We start from the raw sequence: 27,201 nt of genomic DNA, 5'->3' as shown, positions 1-27,201 counted from the left end.
CAAAGATACTCTGACAAGTCACTTAATCCTTGTGATTATGAACCTGAAATAGTGGCAGTAACCCTGGCTCCATTTTCGTCCCTGGGCTTTGTAAAGACCAGATGAGTTGTATGTTACGGTACTTTACAAACAACAAATGGGAGATGGAGTGATTTCCTGTCCATTTGTTAATGTGATGAATAACAGCCTTAAATTAGCAAGCCAGTTAGGCAGCCGTCATCCCTAGCATCTGTGTAGCATCCCCACCCTGATGTGTCCTGAATTTCTCAATGGAAAAAAAAAAAAAAAAACAGCTTGCTATTTACTCTCCAACTTCTCTATCACTGGGACCTTCCTTTCGGGTTTTTCTTTTGCCTCTCCTCTCTGAAGTCCTTAAGCTGTCACTGCTCACCTGGGCTGCACCCTCTGTGCACTCCAGAGGCTGCACCCCCTGTGACTCCAGAGGCTGAGGATCAAGGAATTGGCCGACGCAGCCTGAGTTCGCTGGTGCACCAGGCATGGCCTTAGTTTGGAATTTGCAGACCTGGGTCCCAGGAACCCAAAGGGGCTATTTCAGTACAAAAGGCCAGCTTCCCCTGGTGCTGGACAGTCACTGTTCTACTTCTCTCTGCTGTGTGATAGAGCTATTGACCACTGGCCTATCTCAGTCTGACTGATGTGACAGGGCTGCTGGTCCCGGTCCTTGCACAGACCATGGGGTCTCAACACCACACTTGACCAAGGATGCTCCTGGCCTAGGGTCCACACCTCCATTTATTCTCCTGGGCTCCGCCATGGATCTCAGATCCCAGAGGCACTGGCCCTGGAAGCTAAACTTGGGGGTGCCCAGCATCAGTCACATGCTGTGCCAAAGCCAGCCCTCTCTGGCTGATCCTTCCCCACATTCTCTTTTTCAAGCTTGCTCTCAGCCTAGACTCCTTTTCTTAAAGCCATTTTATTCAAGGAGACTTATTGCCATTTCCTGGCACTGGGCCTTGACTTGGGACCTGCAGGATGACCACAGCATGAGTCCTTAGCGTCAAGTCTGGAGAACCAGGATTCAGTTTCTATTTCTTTCTTCCAAGAAGCCTCCTTATGAACACTGAGCCATCCCTTCCCTGGTGACCAGCTTTACATTCCAGAGATCTCAGTCATGAGGGCTCTTACTTCTCTAATCTCTGGGCTGTGGGTGCCTGCTCATCCTGTATTTGCATAACTAAATCACCCCTTAGATGACTGCATATGGAAAAGAAGTTTGGCTTATTTTGAGTAGAACACCGTACCCAGTGTAAATATGACACAGTCATAGACCACAGGGAATCTGGAGGAGATAGACCAGATTGGAGAGATGGCCTGGCTATGTGTGCAGCATACGCAGGTGAAGCGTATGAGATCTTCCAGGGCCTTTAGCAATGGCAGAGATGTTGAGGAGAGAGCAAGAAGCTCTCTGTGGACACAGGGAGAGAGACCTGATGTGACTGTGAAATAGCTCTAGGTGACCTTGAGCAATTTGCTTTACTCTCTGAGCTCCTTGCTGTTGTAGGGTCTATGCGCCGTGAAGGTGGGTGCTATGCAGGGGATTCTGGCATCATCTAGAACAAGGGACTAGGTAACTTTGGAGGGTATCTTCCAAGTGTGAGACTATGAAAAATGACAAAGTCGAGGCTATGAAACACTCCATCTCTACATGAAACAGCACCTTAAAATCCTTAGTTGTGCCCAGGATTCTGCACATCATAGACGTGCCATTTGGGACATTTCCTTTTAGTTTTCATCTGCAGTTATCCTTTCTCTTTTGCTTCTTCCAGTTTATTTCTCTTCTCTCTCATACTCTGTTTTTTTCTCACTCCAGCTGTTGAATAGAAAAGACAAGACCACCTTTGAGAAATTGGACTACCTGATGTCTAAAGAAGATAATTACAAGCGGACTCGGGAATATATCCGAAGCCTGAAGATGGTTCCCAGTATTCCCTATCTAGGTAGGAGTCTGAATTGGATTATTATTTTTTAAGAAACCTGCTCACTGCCAGATAAGATGTTTTTACAATTTCTAGTTGAGAAATTTCCATGAAGCAGCATGGGCCATGGATAAAGAGGTGATTGGTTGGCTCCTTGGGTTAGAACAGGCTATTGATACTTCCTAAAGATGGGAATTTCCTGATGAGAGTCTTGAAACAAGGGATATTCTGCTGCTAATACAAATGATCTGTGAATCCCAAGCCTCCCCAGCCTGCAGCTCAGAAGGGTCACAGGACTCTTACTGGTTTATCCACATCTTCTTGAACTGGGGGAACTCAGGCCCAAACCCCTCTCTTCTGATTCTCTGGACATTATTAATATATAAGATTTGTTCCAACAGAATTATTATAATGATTATTGATTTTACTGATTCGAAAATAATACATGTTCATTGCAAGGAACTTGGAAGAGAAGAAAATTAGTAGCATTTTCTTTCCCACCTAGAGATAATCCCTGTTTTGCTTCATATCTTTTCATTCGTTTGGATGCATATAGAATCTGTATGTTTACTCTGTCGTGAACATTTAATGTTATTACCTGCATTTCTATACTATGACTCAGTCCCATCACATGGATTTGTGCAACTGGGATCTTTCTAATATTGACATTTGTCTATACATTTTTGCTATTAAAATTTTGCAGTGGGCATCCCTGTTGCAAAAATCACCTATATGGTTAGGAATCTTACCTTGTAATAAATTCCTGGAAGTGTGATTACTGGGTCAAAACTTTGCAAAATTGTGTGCCTTTTCATGTATACTTCAAAACACTCTCCGGAGAGGTTGTAACAACTTATATTTTCATTAGAAGGGGAAGAAATTGCCTATTTTCCCCATGTGCACAAATGCTGTGTATTTTCATGTGCTTTTTTTTTTTTCTTTTCCTTTCTTTTTTTTTTCTTTTGCCGGTTTGACGGGTGAAAAGTATTTCTTGTGGTTTGGTTTTTCACAGTTACGGTAATTTTATGAAAATTTTCTATCTCTTTATGATATAAAATAGTATTAAGAACAAGGGAAATAAAGGTTTTATGGAAGTGACTCCTAGTATTTTCAGAAATCTAGTGTAAGTTTTTTGAGATACATTTTTGACAACTTTTAACTGTCCTCTATGAGCATTGTGTATTTAATTTTCTAATTCTTTTAAATCTAATTTGGAAAACTTAATGTTAGTATAAAATTGTCCATTTGACCCAAGTTTTTGAAATTATTAGCATAAAGTTTTTCCTCACTTAATTTTTTTGAACATAGGGTTTTATATAATCACTATAAATGTTAACCTCCTGTGTATGTATGGTTATATTTGCTTTGCATTCCTAATTGTTTTCATTTTTGTTTTCTCTTTCTGTTTTTAATTTGCTTTGCCAGAGGTACGTCTGTTGGTCTTTCCAAAGAATTAGACTTCGTATTTGTTTATCAGTCACATTGTCTTCCTGCTTTCTAATCTACTATATTCCATTAGTCTAGGATGTGCTTTTTTCCTCCACATTTTTAAATCTCTCAAATTGGGATGCATCTTTCAATTGATGCTAACAAAGCATTGTGACATTGTTTAATTGGCAGCAGTTTTTCTTAGTGTTACATAAAATTATGGTGCATCCTAAATTTATAATAGATGACATCCTAAATTTGACGAAATATGGAATTTACGCGTTTGTCTTTTATAATTCATTTCTTCTGCTTTCCTTAAGTTGTTTTGTTATTGTAAACAAATTATTGGCTTATTTGTATATATATTATTCTTTCTACTTTCATTTGGAAAACAGTTAAGGGTATATATTTCCATCTAATTGCTGCTTTTGTTGTATCCTACATGTTTTAATGCATAGTGTACTCAGTGATATCTTTAAATGTTCTGTAATTATAGTTTCAATTTTTCTTTTATCCAAGTGTATTTAAGGTAGTGGTTTTTTTTAATTTTCAAGGGCTTGAGTTTTTATTTTTGGTTTTTTCAAATGGCTTTATTGAGTTATAATTCATGTAGCATCCATTTAAAATGTACAATCGATGGTTTTTAGTATATTCACAAAGTTGTACGACCATAAGTGCAGTCAATTTTAGAACTTTTTAATCACCCCAACGAGAAACCCCATACCCATTCATAGTCACTCCTTTTCCTTCTAGCCACCTGCCTTCTACCCCCTCACCCTCAGCCCTAGATGAACTGCTAATCTACTTTCTGTCTTCATAGATTTGCTTATTTGGGACATTTCATATGAATTGAATTGTACAATGTGGTCTTTTATGACTGGCTTGTTTCCCTGAGCATCATGTTTTCAAGGTTCATTCCTGTTAGAGCATGATCAGTATTTCATTCCTCCTTATTGCCAAATAATATTCCATTGAATGGATGTACCACATTTTATTTATCTATCATCATTTGACGGATATGTGAGTTGTTTCACTTTTTGGATAACACTATTTTGGCTCACTATTTCACTATTATGCATAACACAGCTATGAAGGGCTTTGGTTTTTAAAAATGGTCTTCTCTCTAATTTTTTTTAACATTGTTTTAGAACATATGACACATATGCTTTCTAGGTTTTTTAAAATGTTTGATATTTGTCTTGTGGTTTAATATAACATCAGTTGGTATAAATATTTCATGGGCACTGGAAAAGATGTAATCTCTCAAGTTACTCTTATCATTACAACATTCACATTTTTCATTTTTGACAACCTGGTCTATCAAGGACAGAAATATGTCTTAGAGTCCCCTTGCATTTCTAACAGTTTCTGCCTTACATTATTTAGTATACAGTTGGCCCTCCATATCCCTAGGTTCTGCATTCATGGATTCAGCCAACTCTCGACTGAAAATATTCTGGAAAAAAAATCCACAAAGTTCCAAAAAGTAAAGCTTGAACTTGCCAGGTGCTGGCAACTATTTATATAGCTTTTAATCGTATTAGGTGTTACAAGTAACCCAGAGATGATTTAAAGTGTAGGGGAGGGTGTGTGTAGGTTATATGCAAATACTATGCCATTTCACATAAGGGACTTGAGCATCCCTGGATTTTGGTATCTGCAGGGGTCCTGGGGCCAATCCCACATGGATACCAACGAATGACTATATAGAAGCTTATAACAGTTGCAGATTCATTATGAAGTGTGTCCCATACAAAATGATCTTGATTCCATTTATTATTTGCTTTTATTTCGTTAGTGTTAATTCTTTGAAATCTGATTTATTTTTCCTTTGCATTCATTTTATAGATCTTTGACTATATTTTGCATTTTAATATTTTAAGTTGTTTTGTCTTAAGTGTGATCCTTAAAAACCGTATGTAGTTGGGCCCAATATGAGAGATCTTGCCTTTATTAGGGGAGTAAAAGTCCTTCCCATTTGTTTAGACTTAAGCCATGTTATTGCATTATCACTCTTTTTTCACGCTTCCTTATCCTGTCCTTGTTCTCATCTTACGGCTTGCTGTAAACTACAGCGCCTTTCCTCTCAGATCTGCAGGTGGAGGGCATGTTGGTGTGCGCAGCTCCCAAGCCCATTCCCACCTTGCCTGGGGCTAATCAATTGGAGGATGGGTTGATGGCATTAGGGTGCAGCCCACTGGTTCAACTAGCAGAGGTGCTCCAGGATCGTTAAGGATGGCCTCTTCTCTCTCGTAAAATGATCACAAGAGCTGCTGTTGATTGTCTCCTTTCTCTGTGCCCAGTACCTTGCTAGGTATTTTAATGCACCATCTCAATGAATGCTCACAAAATGGCCCAGTGAATAAGCAGGTGCTGAGAGGTTGCCCCGGGTCACATAACTGGAGAGTGGCAGAGCCAGGCCTTGGCCCAGTGGTGTGGCTATAAGCCCTAAGTTCTTTTTTTTATTAATTAATTTTTTTTATTTTTGGCTGTGTTGGGTCTTCGTTTCTGTGTGAGGGCTTTCTCTCGTTGTGGCAAGTGGGGGCCACTCTTCATCGCGGTGTGCGGGCCTCTCACTATCGCGGCCTCTCTTGTTGTGGAGCACAGGCTCCAGACGTGCAGGCTCAGTAGTTGTGGCTCACAGGCCTAGTTGCTCTGCGGCATGTGGGATCCTCCCAGACCAGGGCTCGAACCCATGTCCCCTGCATTGGCAGGCAGATTCTCAACCACTGCGCCACCAGGGAAGCCCTAAGCCCTAAGCTCTTAACACTGCCCTCTCCTGACAGCCTACCTCCACTGTTCAGGTCATTATTTTCCTACTCCTCCCTTTCAGTTGCCACCTGTATGTCCTCTGCCATTTATGACTTGTGAATGGCCTCCATCGGGTGCTATGTGAAGTGGGATGAATTGTCTTGGCTCTTTCTTGTGACACTCTGTTCTTGGACCACAAACCAGTGCTGTCTTGGGCTTCTGAGAGATTGGTCGGTGGGCCTCAGCCAAGGGCTGACTCAGTGAATACCATCTCCCCTTGCTGACCTGTGTCCCTTCTCATCAGACTCAGCGTATGCTCCCAGACCCCTCCCTTTCAGATGAGTCCCCTATTCAGGCCTCTGGCCAGATGCCCCTCGTGCGTGACCATGATGGCTCTCATCAGGCCGCAGGATAGGTCCACACTTGCAGCGGACATGTAGTCCGTGCCAGGGCCCCTTGCCACTGAGTTTTTGGACAGATGCCCCCTCCTTGTCCCTGATCACCTCATCTCAGCTGCCTCTTCCTGGCAGGTACTTCCCAAGAGACTCCGTACGGGCCTCTGTTCTCCTGTAAGACCCTCCTTGTCCCTGAGTGAGCCTAGCTCCACCGCCTGCTCCTATTCCTTCCCCGCTACGAGGATTTCCCTCCCCACTTGAGCCAATCGGACTGCATTTCTCATCCTTGCATCAGAATGACTCCTGCAGTGTACAAGTCAGACTGAAAGAACAGGAGGCGACTCCAATGTGCTTTCTGTCCTCAGGACGGTGTGTGAGGGTTTACCATGGCGGCGGGGGGTGGGGGGCACGGTTTCATTAAAAAGAATGAAGAAAGACCCCATTCTGAGGCTCAGCGGGGCCATCCGTCCTGAGGGCAGCTAAGGCCTCCCTGCACCTCTGATTGCCATGGACATACCCTGCCCAAATCCAGGTTGTGGCTTTAGTGCTGGATTCCTCTTGAAAACCCAACTTGTCCTGGGGATGGATTTGTTTATCAAAAGAGGAAGAGTTACATAATTCCTGGAAGGTACAATATAGGAAAAAATGTCTGAAACCATTTCTTTTTCCCCTGGCAACGTCCTCACTGTAGGTGTTTTCCTTGGGGGAGAGGGAGTTATTCTCTGGGAGGGACTTGAGGTCAGTCCTCGATATTTCCAGCTGCTTCATTCGTTTAGTTCCTGCTTGAGACTTTGAACGCTGCTTCAGTGGTTATTTGCCTCTAATAGCAAGTATAGGTTTTACTTTTGTAACGATTCTTTTAAACCTCTGTGGAAGGTTCTACACTAACTGGTTTCCTGGGACTATTCACACATGTGTCTCTTACTCCATGTAAAGATACCCTCATGTAGTACTGGCACCTTATTAACCATGTGGGTGTGTATTCCATCTCCTTCCAATGCAAATTTTAGAGCCAGTTGGCTGCACTTTGGTGCACTGTTTTTTGTGAAGCATAATTTAAAAAACACTGAGGGAAAAACTTACTACATTTCAAAAATAAGACTCTCTTTGTCTCAAAAAGTTTATTCCCATTTACTTCAAAGTGCAAAAATAGTTGTGGGAAATAGTCAGGTCAGTTATTTGCAGCTTAATTTTATCTGATAGCTACTCCTTGTAAATACCCAGTTCAGGTCAAAGTGATAACAAAAGCAGGCAATGAGCTGTGAAGCGTGGCTACACCATTTACTTCCAAGTAGCTTTATTGATTTAGAGGGTGTTTGGTTTTCAGAACCTATAGTTCCCTCCAGGAAATAGCTAAATAAAATTACAAATGTAATAGATTTTAAAAGGTTTAGAGCCTGATTCTAAAAGTAACTATAGGCAGTGTGGAAAATTGTGATCTCTCAAGGAACAAAAACTAGGCATTCTGACAGTTCTGAATAGTTAGAGAACATTTAGATTCCTGGTAAATTTACCCAGACTTCTAATATGTGAAGTAAATTTCTAGAAGCTAAGCTATTCCTTCAAACAGCCAAACCCTCCCATTTTTAAAAAGCAAGGTTTTATGTTCAAATATGGACTCTGAAGTTTAAAATAAAGGCAAGTTGTTTCCAAATTCTGAGTATAAAATTAACAGACTTAAACTGTGGGATATCTAAAAGGACTTTCAAAAAGAAGTGGTCATTGGTCAAAAAGAAGCATTTACGTTGATGCCCCAAAGCCCCCAGAACAGCTGGGGGTGAGGGGCTCACACTCTGAGCCTGAGGGCCTCACACGCCAGGCCCTCTGCAAGGTGGGTGTGTTCTCACCCGGGCATCAGACTTCAGTTCTGCTCTGGTGGCGCTCACGGCCCAGATCTGATCACTGGCAGTGAACTAGAAACCAAAGTGAGCCGAGCACTGTGGAGGGAAAGGCAAAGGAGTGAATAAAGGGGGACCCATCCCAGGTTGGGGGACCAGCAAGGGTTTTCTGGAGGGAAGCCCTAAAAGATGAATAAGCTGGATGAAGAGGTGGCATGTGAGCATCCCAGACAAAGACAGCGGCTTGTGCAAGAGCCCTGAAGTGGGGAAAAACATGTTTGCTGGGAAAACTGCCTGGAGAGTAGAGAATCAGGAGGAGGGTGTCGTGAGAAGCAGCTGGAGTGGGAGAGAGGGGTGAGGTTGCTTAGGGCCTGCACACTGGGAGTGGGGGGCTCAGGCTCTGGCCTCCACGAGCAGTAGGGGACCAGGAGGGTTTTGAGCAAGGGCATGGTTGGCTTGGGTTTGCCTTGAACACGGGTCTCCTGGCCGACAGCAGGTGTCCGGCTTGGGGGAGGTCAGGCTGGAGGAGGGAAAACCAGGCAGGGGACCATGCAGAAGCCTGTGGTGCATCACCGTATTTCAGGAACTGCTGGGGTGGGGGTGGGGGAGGGGAAGGGGAAGCCCTTTTGAAAACAGTTCATTTTAGAGCAAAGCCTTGGAGAGACCTAAAACAGTTATCAGTGAGCATGTCCCTCATACCGGATTGGAGACGCATGCATCTCCCTGTGCCTGGGCTTTGAGAATGAAGGATGTACGCATTTGAGCAGAGATGAAAGGGCACGGGCACGTGCTCTCTTGATCTCCCTCCAGAAGGCAGGGGGCTTGAACTGATGGATGCCGGCAGATCTTCTGCTTCCCAGAACCGAATCAGAGTGGCTGTTGCCCCTTTGGTGGGGGCCTGTACCACCCCAGGACCAAAGTCCGATGGCTCCCAAGTTAGGGTTACCACAGTGTTATCCACCTGTCCCCAAGTTTGCCAGCATTAAGGCTAATTCTTTCCTTTAACTCCCAACTGAAAAAATTCCATTCCGCATGCAGGAAATTCAGCCTTTTTTCCCTTCAGTTCCCCACCCCATGTGTTCCCAAGAATCCCCAAGGAATACTCATTTGTTCCACAGATCCATCTTGGTCGTTTCTGGTGCCTCAGCCAGCTGCCTGGCCACAAACCCTGATCCCTCCCTCCAGTCATCTCCTGCTTTCCTACCCAGTCTCTCCAGATGAACCTGTGTACAGCCAGTCTCCTCCTTTTTTTTCTAATAAATTTATTTATTTATGGCTGCGTTGGGTCTTCGTTGCTGCACACGGGCTTTCTCTAGTTGCAGCAAGCGGGGGCTACTCTTCGTTGCAGCGCGCGGGCTTCTTATTGCGGTCAGTGGCTTCTCTTGTTGTGGAGCATGGGCTCTAGGCGTGTGGGCTTCAGTAGTCATGGCACGCGGGCTCAGTAGTTGTGGCTCGCGGGCTCTAGAGCGCAGGCTCAGTAGCTGTGTCTCGTGGGCTCTAGAGCACAGGCTCAGGAGTTGTGGCGCACGGGCTTAGTTGCTCCGCGGCATGTGGGATCTTCCCGGACCAGGGCTCAAACCCATGTCCCCTGCATCGGCAGGCGGATTCTTAACCACTGCGCCACCAGGGAAGTCCCCCCCTTTTTTAAAAAATAAATTTATTTATTTTATTTATTTTATTTTTGGCTGTGTTGGGTCTTCTTTGCTGCATGTGGGCTTTCTCTAATTGCGGCTAGTGGGGGCTAATCTTCGTTGCATTGCGCAGGCTTCTCGTTGTGGTGACTTGTCTTGTTGTGGACCACAGGCTCTAGACGCATGGGCTTCAGTAGTTGTGGCACGCCGGCTTTAGTACTTGTGGCTCGCAGGCTCTAGAGTGCAGGCTCAGTAGTTGCGGTGCGTGGGCTTAATTGCTCTGCGGCATGTGGGGTCTTCCCGGACCAGGGCTCGAACCCGTGTCTCCTGCACTGGCAGGTGGATTCTTAACCACTGCGCCACCAGGGAAGCCCCAGGCTCCTCCTTCCTTAGCCAGGGAAGCACAGCTCGGGGATGGCTAAGGGGATGTCAGTGCCACAAAGAAAAGCTTAAGCCTGCGTTCTGGAATGCCTACTTCTGGAGCCCAGAGCCGTGCCTTTCTCCTCTTTGCCCGATGGCCACGTGCTACAGGGCGCAACAAGCCCAGGAGAGCCTTTGATCAAGTTTCTCCTTCTCCAGATAAAGGAAGGATCCAGCCCCCTCTGGGGCCCAGCAAGCAGGGAAAAGCTACCTTCTGATGCATCTCAAACATGCTTCTCGATCAACAGAATAATCACAAAGACACAACACATCCCAAATGAAGGAAACCTTTCCCATTATTTTTTTGAGTCATCAGCTGCATATGGTTTTAAATCTCTCCCTTCCAGAGAGAATTTTGCCTTTACTTTTGCAATCTCAGGATTTGTTACCTTAAAATCCACATTTCTCTGGGACTTCACAGTCTTGCTCAATTTTCACAAAAAGCCAGTGGATGTTATTAAAATCCCCATTTTGCGAATGAAAAAACCCTACTGTTTCACTTATGACTTACCAACATTGTACGCCAGGCAGACACCAAGTTTAACTCAAGACCTCATGCTCATGGCTGGGGTTCCACCCTGCCTTAACTTATGCATCCTCCATTTAACATCTGTCTCCATGGAGAGAAGCAGCATGGGAGGAAAACACGCTGGGGGAGAGGTTTCTTTCCTTCAGGCTTTGCTGCCCAGATCTGAGCAGCTGGTCACATTCGTCCCTTCTGGGGCACAGGGAGGACCTGCAGTCAGCCTTTCTCTGGGTCGAGCAGTTTTGTCTGAACCCCGGAAAGGAGATGAGAGCACGAGCCCATTTTGTGCAAGTGCAGGTGTGTTTCCATAGCAGGAATCTGTGGAGTCATCAGACAACTGCTCCTCTTTGACCCTTAGTCTTTGGACTTCTAATTAGAAGCTGACAATAATAAAAATGACCAGCACTCACGTTTACTTCTTCCACCACACAACAGGCCCCGCACCGAGCGCTTTACACTCATGATCTCATTTAATCCTCCCAACACTCCTTCCTCTGAGGAAGGCACTATTTTTAACTTATGTCACAGTTGCAGAAGCGTAATAAGACTTGTTAAAAGTTTCACCACTTACTACTGCCACATCGTAGTGCTGCGACCCCAGAGCCCCACCACTAACCTCAGATTATGCCATATGTTCCTGCTAACAGACCTTTACCCTCTGGGGAAACCAGACAGTGGGCTGAAGAGAGGAATGTCTCCAGGGCCCTCCTGTGTGGTACAGGGGCTCAAGGTGGGAGAAGGAGGGCCTTCCCAGGGCCCGCCAGCCCTAAAGAAGAGAAGGATTAGGGATAGAGGAAAGGCTAGAGTTTCTCCAGCTGCAGGAATAACGCGGGGCCATTGGGACGTCTCTTTTGGAAAGAGTTAGGACGATGGCCCTGAGAATCTGGAAGATTTCACGTGGTAGGTAGCTTCTAAGCTGGCCCCCAACGATCCCTTGTGTAGTCCCTTCCCCTGGAACATGGGCAGAACATACTGACTTGCTTCTAACAAATCCTATATGACAGAAATAATGGGATGTCACTCCGGGATTCGATTATAAAAAGACTGCTTCTCTGTTGGGTGTTGCTGTCGTCTTACTCTTTCTTGGCTCACGCATCCTGGGGGAATCCAGCAGCCATGTGTTTGGCTGTCCTCTGGCGAGGCCTGTGTGGTGAGGGTGTGAGTCCTGCCGATAGCCACGTGGGTGAACTTGGAAGCAGGTTGTGCCTGAGTGGAGCCTTCAAAGGAGGCCGCAGCCCCTCCATGACTGTCATCTCATGAGACACCTTAAGCCAGAGATGCCCAGCTAAAACACACCCAAACTTCTGACCCACAGAACTGCAAGACGGCAAATGTTTATTGTTGTGAGGTGCTAAATTTGGAGGTAGGTTGTCACACAGTAATGGATAACTAGTGCATTGCACCAACTTTATCACTACCCCACATTTGTTACTTTGTTGCCCCATCTGTATTGGAACAAAATCAGCTGTAAAACTCCACACACAAAAGACTGTCAGATTGTGGATGTTAGAAATAGTTTGAAATACATTAAGTCACCCTTTCACTCATCCGTCCATTGCACACACATTTTATATGAGCCCACCGTGGGGAATGAGAGGCGCCAAAGAAGCAGAGGGCAAATCACTGTCCCCAAGGTGCCTACAGACTTGCTGCAGGAGACTACAGCGGGCACCATGATGGAATCAGGAGCAGGTTACAGTTGGGCCTAGAGAGAGACAGACAGGCAAACAGGCAGACAGAGGTGAGTTCTACCTAGACAAATCAGGAGAGTCCCAACCGCCCCACATAGCAACTTACGCAATGGACAAGTGTCCAATTCCTGTATCGATTTTGGGTTTGCTTTATTGATGGAAATCCAGAGCTGTGACCTGCTCCCTTGTGGAGGTAGGGCCAACATAGAAAAAGGACATAAGTGCTGTTGACAGTCTCCAGACAGAGCAGATGCCTCAGGCTAAACTCCAGACTCTAGAGAGCAGACTGTAGGGAGGAAAGGACTCCCTTTCTCTCCCTCTCTGGTCTTCAGTCTCTAGGGCCTGGGCTTCTACTGGTAGAGATGGAGGTATGTACCCCTGGCAATGGGTGCTGAGCTGATGTCTAGAACAAGGGACTAATCTAGGGGCCAAAAGGGAGGAATTACTTCCTACCTGCTCTTGACTGTTTACGGAGAGGACTCTACGAACCCATACATCCAGGACAAGCCGTTGATGACAAGATTCCTCAGATGTGTGTTATTTTCTGTTTACTTCTCAGAGACAATATGTCAGAGTAGTTGAGAGCAAGAGCCCTGGAGGCAAACTGCGTTCTTTCAGGTCCTGACTCCACTGCTAATGAGCTGAGTCCTCTTGGAAATGTTACTTCATTATCTTTAAAATGGGAATAATCACAGGATCTGCCTCATGGGGTTGCTGTAAAGAGCAAATAAATTATTCCATGTAATGAACTCCAGATAATACCCTGTAGGGAGTAATTATTTTCTGTAAAATATTTATCATTAAAAAAACCTCCTTAATTAAAAAAAAAAAAGACTGTCAGATTGATCTCTGGGGCAGCAGGAAGTGCTGGGTCCCAAAATTAGAAGCTAATTTTGAGGGAAGGAAATCTTCTAGGGCAGAGGGGGTGGTTGCCCCGTGGAGAGGAGATGAATTCTGGCAGCTCTGTGAGGAAGGAAGGTGCCTGGGGGCAAGCTGATTAGAGCCTGAAAGGTCCCAGGAAGTTACCCTCAGAAAGGCCTAGAGTGTAAGTCGTCCAGGGCTTTAGGGGCCCAGGAGTGCCTGTTCAAGCGGGGGCGGGCAAGATCTCTGCTTCCTGCGGCCAGAAAGGCTGTGCCCAGCAGTGCCATTCAACTCCCATTCATCTTTTAAAAACTCTTAAAATGACAAAAGTAACACATTGTTTGTTGTAAAACTCACACTAGAAAGTCTATAAAGTAGAAAGTGAAAATCCCCTTCCTCCCCTCCTACTTCTCAGAGGCAGCCAGTGTTGGCAGGTTGGGTGTGTCCTTCCAGGCACTTGAATCCACACGGAGAAGTATCAGTGCACATGGGGGTGTGCGAAGAGTCTCGTGCTTTTTAACCAAAATGGGAACCTTTGGGTAGACAGTTTGTTTTGCACCTTACTTTTTGTTCCACTCGAAGTGTGGTGGGTACTGTTCAGTGGCAGCAGGTACAGAACTCCTTCATTCTTCCAAGTGGCTCCGTGGCACCCGTGGCCACGTGGCGCCTTGTTGGACGGGGCCTGGATGTACGTTGATTTGTTTAGCCCCAATTGATAAATGCTTAGGTTGTTTCTACTTTTTCCCTTGGACGGGTGGTGCAGTGGAGAACACCTTTTTACTTGTATCTTTACTCACCTGCCAGAGTATTTCTGAAACACCAAGAGCTGGAAGTGGAATTGCTGGGCAGAGGTGACGTGCGACTTTCTTTTTGGTCGCTGCTGCTGGGGAACCCACTTCCTGGGTTACAGTTCCACTCCCACCCACGCATGCCAGCCTGCCTGTCTTCTCTGCTCTCACCAGTGCTAGCCATTACCAACCAGTTTCTTATAATGAAATGACAGGTGAAAGATGGCCTCTGGTTTTAGTACACATTTCGCTACCCACTAGTTCTTTGTGCTCTTGACAAAGAAGCTGCTTCCTACTTCAAGCCCGTGCTCCCTGGGCCTGGGCTAGGCAGCCAGGCCTTCAGACCTCCCACCCAGCTGCTCAGCTGCCCCTGCTTCCTGTGTCTGCATCCTGAATGTCTGTCCTTAATTCCTCTCCCCGCGTCCCCAGCACAGCCCTGCGCTGCCCTGGCTGTCGGGTTCCCGTGGAGAGGAGCCGATGCCCGGCACACTCACCTCGGGCTCGGTCAGCTTTCTGGGCTCCAGGGAGGCTGTGTGCTTCCTCTAATTCTTTCCCCTCTTCCAGATGACTAGGGCGTTGGCCTCTGTCATCGCACTGCTCCGGAAGGCAATTCTAATCCCATTTGCTCTGTTAGCTACCCTTGTGGGTTCTGGGCCACTCCCAGCTCTGCTAAGGGTCAGGGCGAATGTGGCCTGTCCACCCTTGCCCAGGGAGCTGTCCTCCTAATGTGAGATGTCCCTCAACTTTAGGAGGGTACATGTACTGCAGCAGCGGGAAGGAAGCACCCCTGACCCGCCCATGGAGATGGATGTATCATGACCGTCGGCGAGCAGTGGGGAGGTGCTGTGTGTGGAAGGGCTTTGGGAAGGCTGCACGGCTGGGAGGGATTATCTGTGTCTGAGTTCCCATGTTTGGGTGAGCTGACCCGGGATACCCCAGGTCAGGAGTGTCCCAGTGACTGTAGGTACCAAGGCATGTGTCCACAAGGGGTGGAGTCCCAGGCTAGAGCTGGTTCAGGCCTGACTGCAGGATCTGAGAGAGACTAGCCAAGCAAACCCCTGTCCTGAAGGCATGGAAATGGGAGATAAGCCAACACAACAGGGACCCAGTTACCAGATAGTGCAGACCAAGGCTTGGACAAGATAGAATTGGTACATGAGGTGAGAGCCAGACCAGCCACAAGCAGGACACTCCTAGTGCCAAAGGGCGGCACTTGGTCTGTAGATTGTTCTCCAAGAGGAAGGGAGAGAGGCAGGGCCCAGCCACTTTAGCCCTGGCAAAGGATTGTGAGCCCCAAGAAGCTGAGAGATATTCTCCATCACTGCCCCCTATTATTCTGTGCCCTCAGCTCTGAGATAAATTGGGCAAACAGCCCTGAACTGACTTCCTGACACCTGGGGACCTACTGTCCATCCAGCTGCTTCTGCACAGGTAGGCTGGCTGGCCAGCTCACACACCCACTTCTGTGGGCAGCAGGCTCCATGCTGCAAGATTCTCAGACGTACCAGGAAGTGATGATGGGGTGAGAGAGGAGCCTTGGTCATTTCATTTCATCATTGGGGACAGTGATCTAATCCTGCAGAGGCAGGAGCTCAGGAGTCAGACTCGAGCTCACATCCTGAGCATCTCAGGCTGCATGTTCTTGGGCAAGTCACGTACAACTCTGAGCCTCAATTTCTGTGACGTCGAAGGTTGGGTAATTGTAGAACCCACCTCACAGGGTGGTTGTGAGAGTTTAAAGAGACACACATGGTGCCTGGCACATGGACAGCGCCTATAGATTGTGGGTGGTATGAGTGTTATCCAGAGCAAATACTGCCTGGAAGAGCCCAGCAGTGGGGAACTTGTTGCCTCCTATATCTACGAAAACTATTGAGAAACCCGGCGTATCCAGGAAGGGCAGTAAGAGCCCCTCTGGGCACAGCCGTGTGTCAGTCGTGTTTAGTGACACAGCTGAGCCTGGGAGGGCAGGAGTCAGCAGGGGAGGGGCTGGGGAATAGGACGTGATCTAACGAGTAATGGGACAGAATCCACCTAGTTGGCAAAATATGGTCTCCAGAGAGGATGGGGACCAACAACAGCTGGAGTATAGTCCAGACACCTTTCTGGATATAGAGCCAGCCTTGACCCCTGCTCAGCTGGGACCGTGGGAACTTCCCCCATGCCTTCCACAGCCTTGAGCTCCAGCAGCCGCGTTCCTTCCACCAGCTCTGCTCGGAGCCCAGTCGATAAGAGTGAGGACACCCAACCCGAGAGGGCCAGTGAGTCCTCTGGCTGGGAGTTGGCTGCGAGGAGAGAGTCTTCAGGTCTTTGCTGGCACTCAGACCAGGAGGACATGTGAGCTTAGAAATTCCATGCTGGGAAAAGCGGATCCATGCACAAGAAACAGAGAGAGACCCTGCAGGCAGGGAGAGGGAAAGGACAGAGAGAGGCTGAGAGGGCGGATTCCTGGCCTCTTGAAGGCTTTCCAGGCAGTTTCTGGTTCCTGGTCCTTGTGAGGCCCAGCTGTGTCCCTGCTCACGGACTCCGGGAGATACCTCATGTCCTTATGTAACCAGCTTATTAAATGAGCTGGACCCAGTCAGGTGTGAGAAGAAACCAACTTTATTTTTCCGCAGTGTCCTTTCCAGCCTACTCTGTGGCTTCGTTCTTTTCCCAGTCGATGCTGAGAACTTAGCGGCCCCAAAGTCTCTCTGCTGTTGATAGTCACGTCACTCCAGACCATCCAGTGTAGGAGTCCGAAGTCTGGACTCCTACAGCCGGTCCTGCTGGAGGCCTGGGGGGGGGGGAGGGCACATGCTCGGGTGCCTCCACCAGACCCCGCGGTTCTATTGCCTCCCTCCTGGTCCACTGAGCTTTGTGGCCCTTGGAGTTGGAACAGACGAGACAGACAAGGGAGAGGCAAGGGCCCCTCTGATATGGCCTGTTCAGTCGGAACCCAGAGCTGGCACCCTTGGGTATGCCAGCTGCCCAGAGTACCCACGCTCTGTCTTTTCCCTCTTCCTGTCTTTTCTCCCTCTTTGTTGCTGCTTCTTCAGAATTTCCCTTCGGGGCACCTCTGACTCAGCTCCCTCCATGGGGCAGTGCTTCTCCTCTAGCCGACCACTTATGGCCCCTCCTTGGCTCCTGGGTCTCATGCACCACCCCTCCTCACCATCCAGGCTGCCCTCTGGTTCCTAGGAACTGTGTCCTTGCCTCCCCGCCCCCATCGGTGGGCTTGCCCTTTGCTCCCAGCGCAGTACCCGCTTCTTACTGCTCTCCACGTCTGGCCTGCAGACTTGAGGTGTGAGTCAGATGGTAGTGCTAGACTCTTGGAATGGTCCCTGGAAGCTCCTCTCACTGATTGAAGGAGGGGGAACACCTACCCTCCCTGTGGTGGCAGGGGGGAGCATATCATGGGGACGAGTCATCCCCCCACCCCGGGATACTTTTTCTGTGCCTCTTACACAGGCTGCAGGTGGGCAACCAGCTAATGCTGCAGAGCCAGTTTGGGGCCTCCCTCTTGCAAGGAGGGTCTTGCATCTTTTGGTCCATAACGTGGGAGCTCTTATCAGTTATGATTTTGTCCTTAGCCTTTCGAGACTCAGAAAAAACCGAGGCTGAAAGAGTGCCTGTTTAAGATTTTGTTACACTTAAAATGTTCCTTTTTTTGTTTAATCCAGTTCTCTAGCTTTCCTTTACTATAACTGAGAGTTTTTACCAGACTGTATAAAGCAGATGAGGTGCTCTTGGGAGATCGGGGGGACCCCTTGAGCTCCCAAAGAGCATTTGCGGAGTATGAACATCATGGATTCCCATCCCCAGTGTTTGCAGTAGTTCAAAGGTTTCTCTTTCAATCTGGATCAAATTGGCAAGATTCGGGGGGAGGGGGCCCTGTTCAGTGTCACTTGCTTGGGGAACATCTCTGTCTTCCTGCCGTGTTCTGCACAGGAGCCCAGCAGGTGGGTGCCCTCCACTGATCAAGGTGTCACTGACTTCCTTCTGGGTCTGCAGAGGCACTCACCATGGAGACCTTAGTAACAGTAGGACCCCTATGACTGTAGGCCTTAGAAGTCCCCAGGCGGGATGGGCGAGGAGGACTGTTGATGTGTGTTGGTTGTGCCGAGTGCTGTTTGCCGGCAGGGGGGCGACTCCCTGGGCACCAGGCGTGGCGCCTGAGCACAGCCCTCTCGTCTCCCTGTTCTCTTCTTTGATGCTGTTGGTTTGGTAAACTTGCTCCCCTTCCTCCATTTTACTTCAGGGAGAGTGGGTTCCACATCTCTGATGGGCTTATGCCTCCCTCTCCTTCCATATAGCTGGGGTATGATTTGACCAAGACCCAGGTTTGGGTATCAGGGTGTGTGGCGTTGGAGAACCAGTGGCGTCAGGCCCTGCTTTTGTTTGGTTCCCAGCTAGTTTAGTAAAGGGTTGCTCCCCCTTGTCTAGTGTGGCTTTCCAGAGCTCTCTGCTTTGGGGTTTGGACATAAGACCAGTGACTGGTAAGGTTGGGCCCTATCTTCCTTTGCCGTCAATCCTTGCATCCCACACACCCGACTCCAGGTATGGGAGGGGGTAGGTGTGGTCTGGGCCGAGGCTGAGGACACCTAGTAGTGTCCAGATTCCACTGTGACCCCCAACACTGACTAGGCAGTTGGGAGAAGGGAGTTGAGAACTCTTAGTGCTTGACATCTAGAACCTTCTGGACTAACTCCTGCTGGGGCATTTTACCAGCAGTCTGGCTGTGAGCCTCACTTTCTCCCCTTCTGTGAAGTGAGGGGAACAGTCCCTCCTACACAGGCTGCTGTGAGGTCACGTAAGGAGACACAAGTCCAATTCCAAACACATAGTAGGCTTCAGTAGACATCAGTCTCTCCACAGTACAACTTTGCTAGAAAAGGCTCTCATAGGGCAGCATTACTTTGTCATTAAGAAGAGAGATTGGTGAGTCCAAAGGTTTAAGTACGTTTTAAATTTTGATATATACCAAACTGCTCTTGCCAAACTGCTCTTCAAAATGATTGAATCAGTGTCTACTTCCACCCAGAGTGCATAGAGTACCTATTTCTCCATTCCCTCGTCAATGTGGAGATTGACATTTTTTCGTTTTTGCCAGTCTGCTAGGCACCATGTGATGGTTTATGCTTGATTTAATGTACAACTCTGCTGATTACTGAGGTTGGCCTCTTTTCTTGTTTACTGGCCGTTTGTGAGTCTTCTAATGTGTTTGTGCGCTTTACCAAGTTTTCTATCACAGTGTTTGTATCTTTCTTCTTAATTTGCAAGAGTTCTTGGTGTAGCATGAATATTAATCGTATACTTTTCTCTTGTTTAATATTTGCCTTTCAATCTCAGTCACGTTTTATTTTGTTTTGTTTTTCAGAGGGCAAAAAATTCAGGACTTTCTTTAGTTCTATCCTTTCGTCTTTTCCTTTATGGTTTTGGGGCTTCTCATCAGGCCCAGAGGCACCTTCCCTACCGACAGATTTGTTTTATAGGAAGGTGGTTCTGGCAGCTAGTGTGGAAGTCGGATTGGGACGAGGGAGGTGGAGGCACAGGCCTCCTTGGTCTGGTGGGGAGCCTGTTGCTGTGGTCGAGGGGAGAGGGCAGGAGGGCCTACACCAAGGCAGAGAAGAGGCCTTGCACGGAGGGGTGGGTCGACCTTGGCCAGGGGGAGGGAGGAGTCCTGGCTTCTCACCCGAGCAATTGAGTAGATGGTGAAATGAGACCAGACCTGGGGAAAGGTGTTTCAGGTGTTGACTGCACTGCTTGTGTCTGGCAGAGACATCCAGGACGCAGCTAGACGTAAGGAGGTGGGGCTCCAGGAAGCCATCTTGGCCTGAGGTACTGTCGTGGGACTCCACAGGGCAGAGTTGGAAACCAGGGATAGGGAAAGTGTGATTTAATTGACTTCCATGGATGAATCTCTTCCTGGTTTTACTCAAAGAGGCTCTGGTATCGGAGGTCGCAGGAAGGCATTCTAAAACGATAACGCACAGTGTAGATACATCCAAATAGCACTGATGGCTTTTATTGCAGATGTGTCATTACAAGGATAATCTGAGAATATATTAAAAAAAAAAAACATGTCCCTTTTATATACACAAAACATGCTACATGGAACACTTTGTGAGACTGCTGAGGTAATAGGCACACAGCCAGATGTGGACAGTACCGAACGTTCCAACATCTCTCCCACCCCGACCCACGTGCCCTCTAGGAGGGTCTCATCTTCTTGTTCATCCCTTGCTCCCTGCTTGGCAAGAGTCCTGGTAGTACCGAGCCTGATGCTCCGTGGCTAACAGGACTAAGAAAGCCGCCGCACTGTGATGCGCTGACCCAGGGCTCCGTGGCCCCTGGTTATTCAGTAACTCACGACGAGTGGCCAGTTCTCATTTTTGTGGTGCTTGATCTCCGGGGAAGTGTAGTTTGGAGACGAGATGTGGACACTAGTTGGCCTGAGAGCATGGGACCTTTGGTATGTAGCCATTTGGGGCCCCCAACGATTGGATGATGACTTCTCTTCAATCGAATATCTGCTGGCAAGGTAGGTTATTATTTCTGTGAAGGTTAAAATGACAGGGAGGCTAAACTGTGACTGGAAAATACGAGACTACAAACACCATTATCCTTGTGGCCAAGAGTTAGCTTTTGGGCCTGACTTTCCCTTTCCTGACCACGTGGAGTCCATGCTTTCCTACTCAGAGGCTAAGGAATGTAGCCTGGAAAGAAAGCACAGGGGTACAGAAAAGGTGAGGAGTAAGTAGGCAAGGAATAGAGAAGAGCAGAAAAGGTGCCTGGAACACAAGTGGCCGGGGACTGGAGCATGGAAGGCACTTAATTGAATGGCATTGAATACATGGATAGGTGGGTGGATGGGTGGGCGGTGAAAAGTCCTGAGAATGAGGAGAAGTACAGAAATAAAGAGGGATGGGGGTTTTGAAATTGGGTTAGGTGCCAAGGGGGATCTTAAGCAAGGAGGTTGAGAACCCCTACGTGAGAGAATAGTACTGTAGACAGTCCTGGAAGAATCCAGGCCTGTGGATGCCAAGGATTGTTCTTTGAATGAGAGCTACACAGTCTGTGATCTGCCCTTAGACTCAAGTAATACAACATGAATGAACTGCTCTTCTCCTAAGAGCAGAGCTGTTGTTAACAGCCTCAGCATCTGAGAATTGAATATACATGTATTTAGGTATATAAGGCAAACCTATATATGTATCTAGATATACGCCACGTGTATATATCTAAATGCATATATACATGGTATACACATAAGTGCACAAGGTCGGCTCACACACGTGTATATTATGAAGGTGTTTTGCAGTTGTGTTTTTATTGCTGGGGCTTAATTTATTTAAGGAAAGACTTGTCTGCCGTCCTGTCCTGTCTGGAAACACGAGGGGCTGTCCGATGTGGAGAAGAGTAGTAGCAACAGAGAATACCGCTTGGATTCAGTTGTATTATCTGCCGCAGTGACTTGGGAAATCATAGTCCAGCATCGCAGTCCTCCCAGTCCTGAGGTGGACTGGAAGGAGGCGCTCTCTGGGCTGGGCCAGCACAGCCGGGCAGGCTCCTGGCAGCCACGAGGGGTCAGGAGGGGGGCCAGCCTAGTGGAAGGTGTTGGGGTTCGGCCGGATCATCATCACCACCTTCTTGAGTGAGTAGGAGCCTCCTCGGAACTCAGCCCAGTAGACTCCATCCTGGTAGCGGCTCCGGTAGTGGCCCCCGCGGTACCAGACCCCGTTGAGGTTGGAGTGGGCACAGGCATTATACCACCAGCCGCCCTTCTGGTAGTGGGCACAGTTGCCTACAGGAGAGAAAGAGCGAGAAGGTCTCAGGGAGGAGGTTCTACCCGTGTCCACCGTCTGCTCGGCGGGCTTCTGAGGGACCCCCTGTGGAGGCATTTGGACCAAGGGTGCCTGGGAGGGGACGGGGCCTCAGACCTGCCTGCTGACTAACGAGCTCTGTGATCTTGGGCAGGCAACTTAACCTTGTTGAGCCACTGAATTCTCACGGTAAAATAAGGATGAACGTGCTGCCCCTGCACAGTACGGGACCCGTGTGGGAACCGAAGGAGGCCACGGATTAGCCCAGGGCTCGCTGCAGAGCAAGCACCAGGGAGGAAAACAGAAATAACCTGAGGTGGGCGGGTAGAGGGCCAGTTTTTCTTAGGAATGTTTTTTAAGAGCTGAAACTATTAGATCAAGAGTCTTTATAGAATGACAAAGGAAGTGTTTAAGATGAAATGTTCCTCTATTCCTCCCAAGTCTGTATTCCAGCCAAAAACAATTTTTTTTTCCACAAAAGCAAGATATTTTCATAAAGTTTCTGGCACTATCATATCATGCTGGATTTTGCTGCCAAGGACAAGCAGTTCGGAACAACAGTCGGAACAACAGTAAAAGTGTGGGCAAGGTACAAGCAGGCATGCAGGGGCATCGCCCTTACCAGGAGGGAGGGGTAAGACATTGTCAGGCCCCAGGAGAGACCCCACTCAGGGGAAGGGCTGCCCGGTCAAGTTTGTGGGTTTGGGGGCCCGATGGGGCGGGCAGCTCTGCTCCGGGAGAGGCCTTGGGGCGAGGTGAGGAGGGAGCAGGCCGGCTAAGGCAGAAAGCCAAGAGGAGACTCAGCCCCAGGCAGCCCCCAGAGCCCCAGCAGCCCACGTTTTCCCAAAGTTTTTTTCTGGCCCCTCTGGGCCATGACCCGAGGCCACGAGGTCCAAGTGGCAGCATCGGATTTGGAGGGCAGAACCCTCGGCGCGCCACAGCCAGCCACCCATCAGCCAGTGGATGCCCCTCCTGAGCTCGCCTCTCATGCCTCCAGGGACAGGGAGCTCACTGCCTCACGTCCACTGACCCTGCTGCTGGACAGGCCTGACAGTTGGGGTCGCAGAACAGTCTGCTCCCTGCTCCCCATAACGGCCCTCAAGAAATGCTGTAACCAGCCTCTCTGTCCCCAGAGTCTGACAGTTCTGATGAGGGTCCTCTTCCTGCCCTGCTCTTCTGGAAGCCTCAGCAGCCCCGGCCTCAGATGACACACTGCCTCCTCGGGGCCCTTGCAGCTGGGTCAGTTCTGCACTGCTGACCCTAGGTAGAGGTGTCGGTGACCTGGAGTGGGGATCCATTCTCAGGATGTAGGCAGCCGGGCTTGCCAAGGAAGTGCAGGTGGTTCCTGGGACAGTCCTCAAAGGGGAGGCTGTGGCCTTTAGAGTGGGACCTATCAGGGAGCTGGGGCAGGAGGGGGCTGGGTTTGCCCATGAGAACAGCCTTGGCCTGGAGGTGGGCTTGGCTCCCCAGGGACCAGCCAGCGAGGGCCCAGGGGCCCTCATCTCAAGGAATTGAGGTGTGGAGCCTTGAGATGAATGTGGGGGGTTGATGTCTGGACTCAGGGTTGGACTGTGTGTGTTTCTTACAGTTTTTTGTTTTTTCCCTTGTTTTTTTGTTTAATAAAGACCTGGACTTGAGGCATGTAATCTTGGACAGGTCGTTTCATCTCTCCTACCTGGTTTCCTCTCATAGCTTCCCGTAGCACTGCATTGTCAGTACACAGTAGAGACTGCACCCACTCAGAGCCTGACTCCGCCAAGTCCCAGACAAAGCACTTCAGGCACATTCTCACCTTCTCACCACCCCACTACGTAGGTATGTCCTTATTTCCAGATGTGGAGACGGGCCCAGAGAGGGCACAGGCATGTAGGAGGTGGGGCAGCATTGTTAGCCAGGGTGTAACATGGGGACATGTCGCCGTGACACCCAGTGCCTCAGGCAGGGAGTGATGCAGTGCACAGCCCAGTACAATGTCCAGCTTGGCCCAGAGTGGCCCTCAGATATGTAATTTGTGCACCTCTTTACCTTCCCCTTTTTGTAAATGCCATGCTGACCCAGCCTTGCGAAGGGGATCTGTGGGCAGAGGGCAAAGGAGCGGGCCTTCAGGGGATGGGAGCAGGGTTGGGCAGCTGGGCCCTGGGATCTTCCTGTTCTTAGGCCTGGGAGTCAGAGTCTCGGCTTTGACTGACCTCTTTCCCCTGCCCTGCACCTGGGTGTGACTCCCCCGGTCCTACCTGTGTAGACATCATGGTCTCTGTCCAGGGTGGTGAACTGCTTGCCATTGTGCCAGGTAAAGGAGTCACCGGCGTTGCCATGGTAGCGCCCCAACCGCAGCTTATAATACTCGCTCTCAGGCTCCAGGCGGAAGCTGGCATATTCTGCAAAGACCTTGCGGCCAGACCAGTCTTCCATGGTCACCAGCAATTTATAGTTGCCTTGGTTCGTCAGCCAGTAAATGTTCTCCAGGCCCAGCCAGTACTCGCCGTCGATGTTCCCAAACCCTTGCTGGGGAAAACGTGGGCAAGCATTACTGAGGAATATGTAGTGCGCTCAGCCAGCAGGGCCCGGCTGTCAGCTGCTCAGCGCCAGACAGAGAGGCCTGGAAACAGGCAGAGCAGAAGGCAGGCCTGCATTTAATCCCCCACTCCCCCAACCTGGCTGTCACTTGATGAGTCACTTTGCCTGTCTGAGCCTCAGTCATGCAACACTCAAGACTATTTAGAGAGTGCCTGTTTCATGCTAGTCATCGTGTGAACGTGGGAGACGCTATGTTACCTTCCCTGCAGGGTTGCTATAAGGACACACGTAATATGGTAAATTAAGAGCCTAGCACACAGTAGGCATGCAACATGAGTTCCTTGGACAATTCCCTTACCTTCTCTGAGCTTCTGTTCCCTTCTCTGGGAAGGGGCTGTGTGTGAGGGTCCCATGTAAACTAATGCACAGGTGTGAGCTGTGACAAAGGCATGCCACATCCACCTGAGCACCCTCCGAGGTCTAGAATCCAGGGGATTTGTTATAGTTTTTCCAAGTATTTTTGGGTGTCATCAGCCGAGTGGTGGCCACTTGAAGTCTTGAAAAATAGGTGGATTCATTAATGATAATAATAGCTAGTATTTAGTTAGTACTTACGGTATATTGGCACTGTCGGCAGAACTTTCCGTAGGTCATTTTATTAACCCTCATGCCAACTCTGTGAACTAGGTACTATCAGTATCCTCCCTAGAGTGGGTGGACTGAGGCCTGGGGAGGCCCAGGGTCCCAGAGTGCGTGAGGGTGAGGTGGGTTGGAGGGCAAGCAGGACAGGACCGGGGCATGGCAAAGCCACGTGTGGGTGTCGTGGTCCAGGGAGTTTGTCGGCTCTGCAGGTGTCAGAGGCCTAGGCTGTATTCACTGCTCTCCCCCTTCCTGACTGTGCCACCTTTTCATCTGCAAACTGGGTCCAGACCATTGTCTTCCTCCTGGGGTCGATGTGAGAGCAAAGGAGGTAATGAACGGAAGCAGCCAGCGCTGCGCCTGGCGTGTGGCAGGTGTCAGTGAACTCAGCTGCCCTCGCGTCCTCGGTACCACTTCTTTGTTCAGAAGAGCGAGATGGGTGTTGGGTGGAGCCCTTGCAGCCTTTCCTTCTACAAGGAAGAGCATTCAACGTCCCAGGAATTGGGAGCCCAGAGGATGAGCCCTGGAATTAGGACCCAAGTATTCCCACAGTTCCCCAAAACGGGCTATGTGGGAGATTTTCCCGGGGCTTGGGAGCCTTAGGACTTGCCCCTTCTGGGCTTTGAGGACAGGTCTTCCCCTTGAGAGCCCCAGCTGGGACCAAGGTGCTCCCCACACCTGGCTGGGGTGAGGGGCTACTGCACCCCAGCATTTCGAAAGTCCCACCCCATTCGTGGGGCTTTTGTGGTCTGAACCCCTGTCTCTGTCTTGCCACAGTTGCTAGTGGGGCAGCGAAGGAGCGGCTGGTCCCCCCCACCCTGGGGTTTGCAGAAATGGCCCTGTCAGTGTCCTCCTCCCTTGGGCCACACAGGCCCTGACAGGCAGCAGGCACCTCCTTCCGAGGGCCCTGGCCCTCAGGTGGGCAGTCCTCACCTTGTACGTCTCCCAGTTTCGGAAGAAGTTGACCGAGCCGTCCAGGCGCCTCTGGATGACGGTCCAGCCCCCGGGGTCATGCCTCTGGTCGCACCACACCTGCATGAGGCGGTTGGTGTTCTCTGGCTTCACCAGGTAGATGGAGCTGGTGTCATGACCATCCTCCAGGGCCTGCAGGCAGTCTCTCCACGGGCCTGGGGACACAGGTGTGCGGCCGTCACAGACCTCCCTGCTGCCTGGCCGCCGAGCCACGTCCTCCCCTCCCCTCACCCCTGGCTGCGACCCGCGCGGCACGGCCTCGGGCAGGACTCCAGCTGGAAGCCACAGACCTGCAGGGTGAGGGGCCTGATTTGGGTAGCCCAGGGCTAGGGGCCTGGGCGCACTTTCACCCCTGACTCCCCTGTGGTGTGATTTGGCCGAGCTTCCTTACCTCTCCAAGCCCTCGGTTTCCCCGGTTTGTAGAAGGGAGATCATGTTTACCTCGTTGGGGCTGTAAGGATTGCTTGGATCATTTGTGTGCAGTTCCTGGAGTGATTTTTTCTTTTAAGTTGGTTATACTGGCAAAAAGAGATGTGAGCCTGCTGAGAGACAGCAGCGTCCGTCAGCACCGAGCGGGCTCTGCCCGGTCAGTGCGCCGGGCTCGCTGCCCCTCCCAGCACGGCTGACTCCACGCCCGCGACGGTGCTTGGTGACAGTCGTTGCAGTTTTTAGTAAGTGAACTTCCATGGGGGTCACAGGGGCCCAAACAATGCCCAGAATCTGTAGCCAGAGGTTTCGGGATATTTCTGGGATTCAGATGCTGGCCTCCAAACACCTTTAGGGGGGACCAAGTTTCTGTTCAGCTCGATCTGTATTTTCCAAAGGAGGCTCACCGAGGGCCAGGTGCTCAGAGCCCATGTTTTGAGGTCCATGCGCTCAAAGGATGGTGTCTAGGGCACCTTCCAATCCATGGCTCTCTTTTGAAACTGAGACGAGAGGGGTTCTGTGATCTGTGACTTCCCCGAGCTTGGGCAGCCCAGTCAGAAGGGATGGGTGTCACTA

At 49.4% G+C, this 27,201-nt stretch overlaps 2 protein-coding genes across 15 annotated transcripts in view; one reads left to right on the top strand and one right to left on the bottom strand.

Annotated features, from left to right (window-relative positions):
* RALGPS1 (Ral GEF with PH domain and SH3 binding motif 1) overlaps nt 1–27,201 on the top strand; it is a 286,653-nt gene that overhangs the window by 139,725 nt on the left and 119,727 nt on the right. For all 14 annotated transcript variants that reach the window (XM_060300425.1, XM_060300422.1, XM_060300420.1 and 11 more), the window contains one exon: nt 1,832–1,958. In XM_060300425.1, the coding sequence (XP_060156408.1) occupies nt 1,832–1,958 (127 nt within the window). The remainder of the gene's footprint in view (nt 1–1,831; nt 1,959–27,201) is intronic.
* Nucleotides 20,242–27,201, bottom strand: part of ANGPTL2 (angiopoietin like 2) — a 33,877-nt gene continuing 26,917 nt past the window's right edge. Inside the window, exons 3-5 of the mRNA XM_030858638.2 lie at nt 26,161–26,354; nt 24,306–24,576; nt 20,242–22,052 (exon numbers count right to left, since the gene is read on the bottom strand). Coding sequence (XP_030714498.1) covers nt 21,853–22,052; nt 24,306–24,576; nt 26,161–26,354 — 665 coding nt within the window. The 3' untranslated portion in view covers nt 20,242–21,852. The remainder of the gene's footprint in view (nt 22,053–24,305; nt 24,577–26,160; nt 26,355–27,201) is intronic.

The sequence above is a fragment of the Globicephala melas genome, chromosome 6 (assembly GCF_963455315.2).
Source record: "Globicephala melas chromosome 6, mGloMel1.2, whole genome shotgun sequence".
In the NCBI taxonomy this organism is placed as follows: Eukaryota; Metazoa; Chordata; class Mammalia; order Artiodactyla; family Delphinidae; genus Globicephala; species Globicephala melas.
The sequence above is the reverse complement of the archived record's forward strand: the minus strand, read 5'-3'. Positions and strand labels throughout refer to the sequence as shown.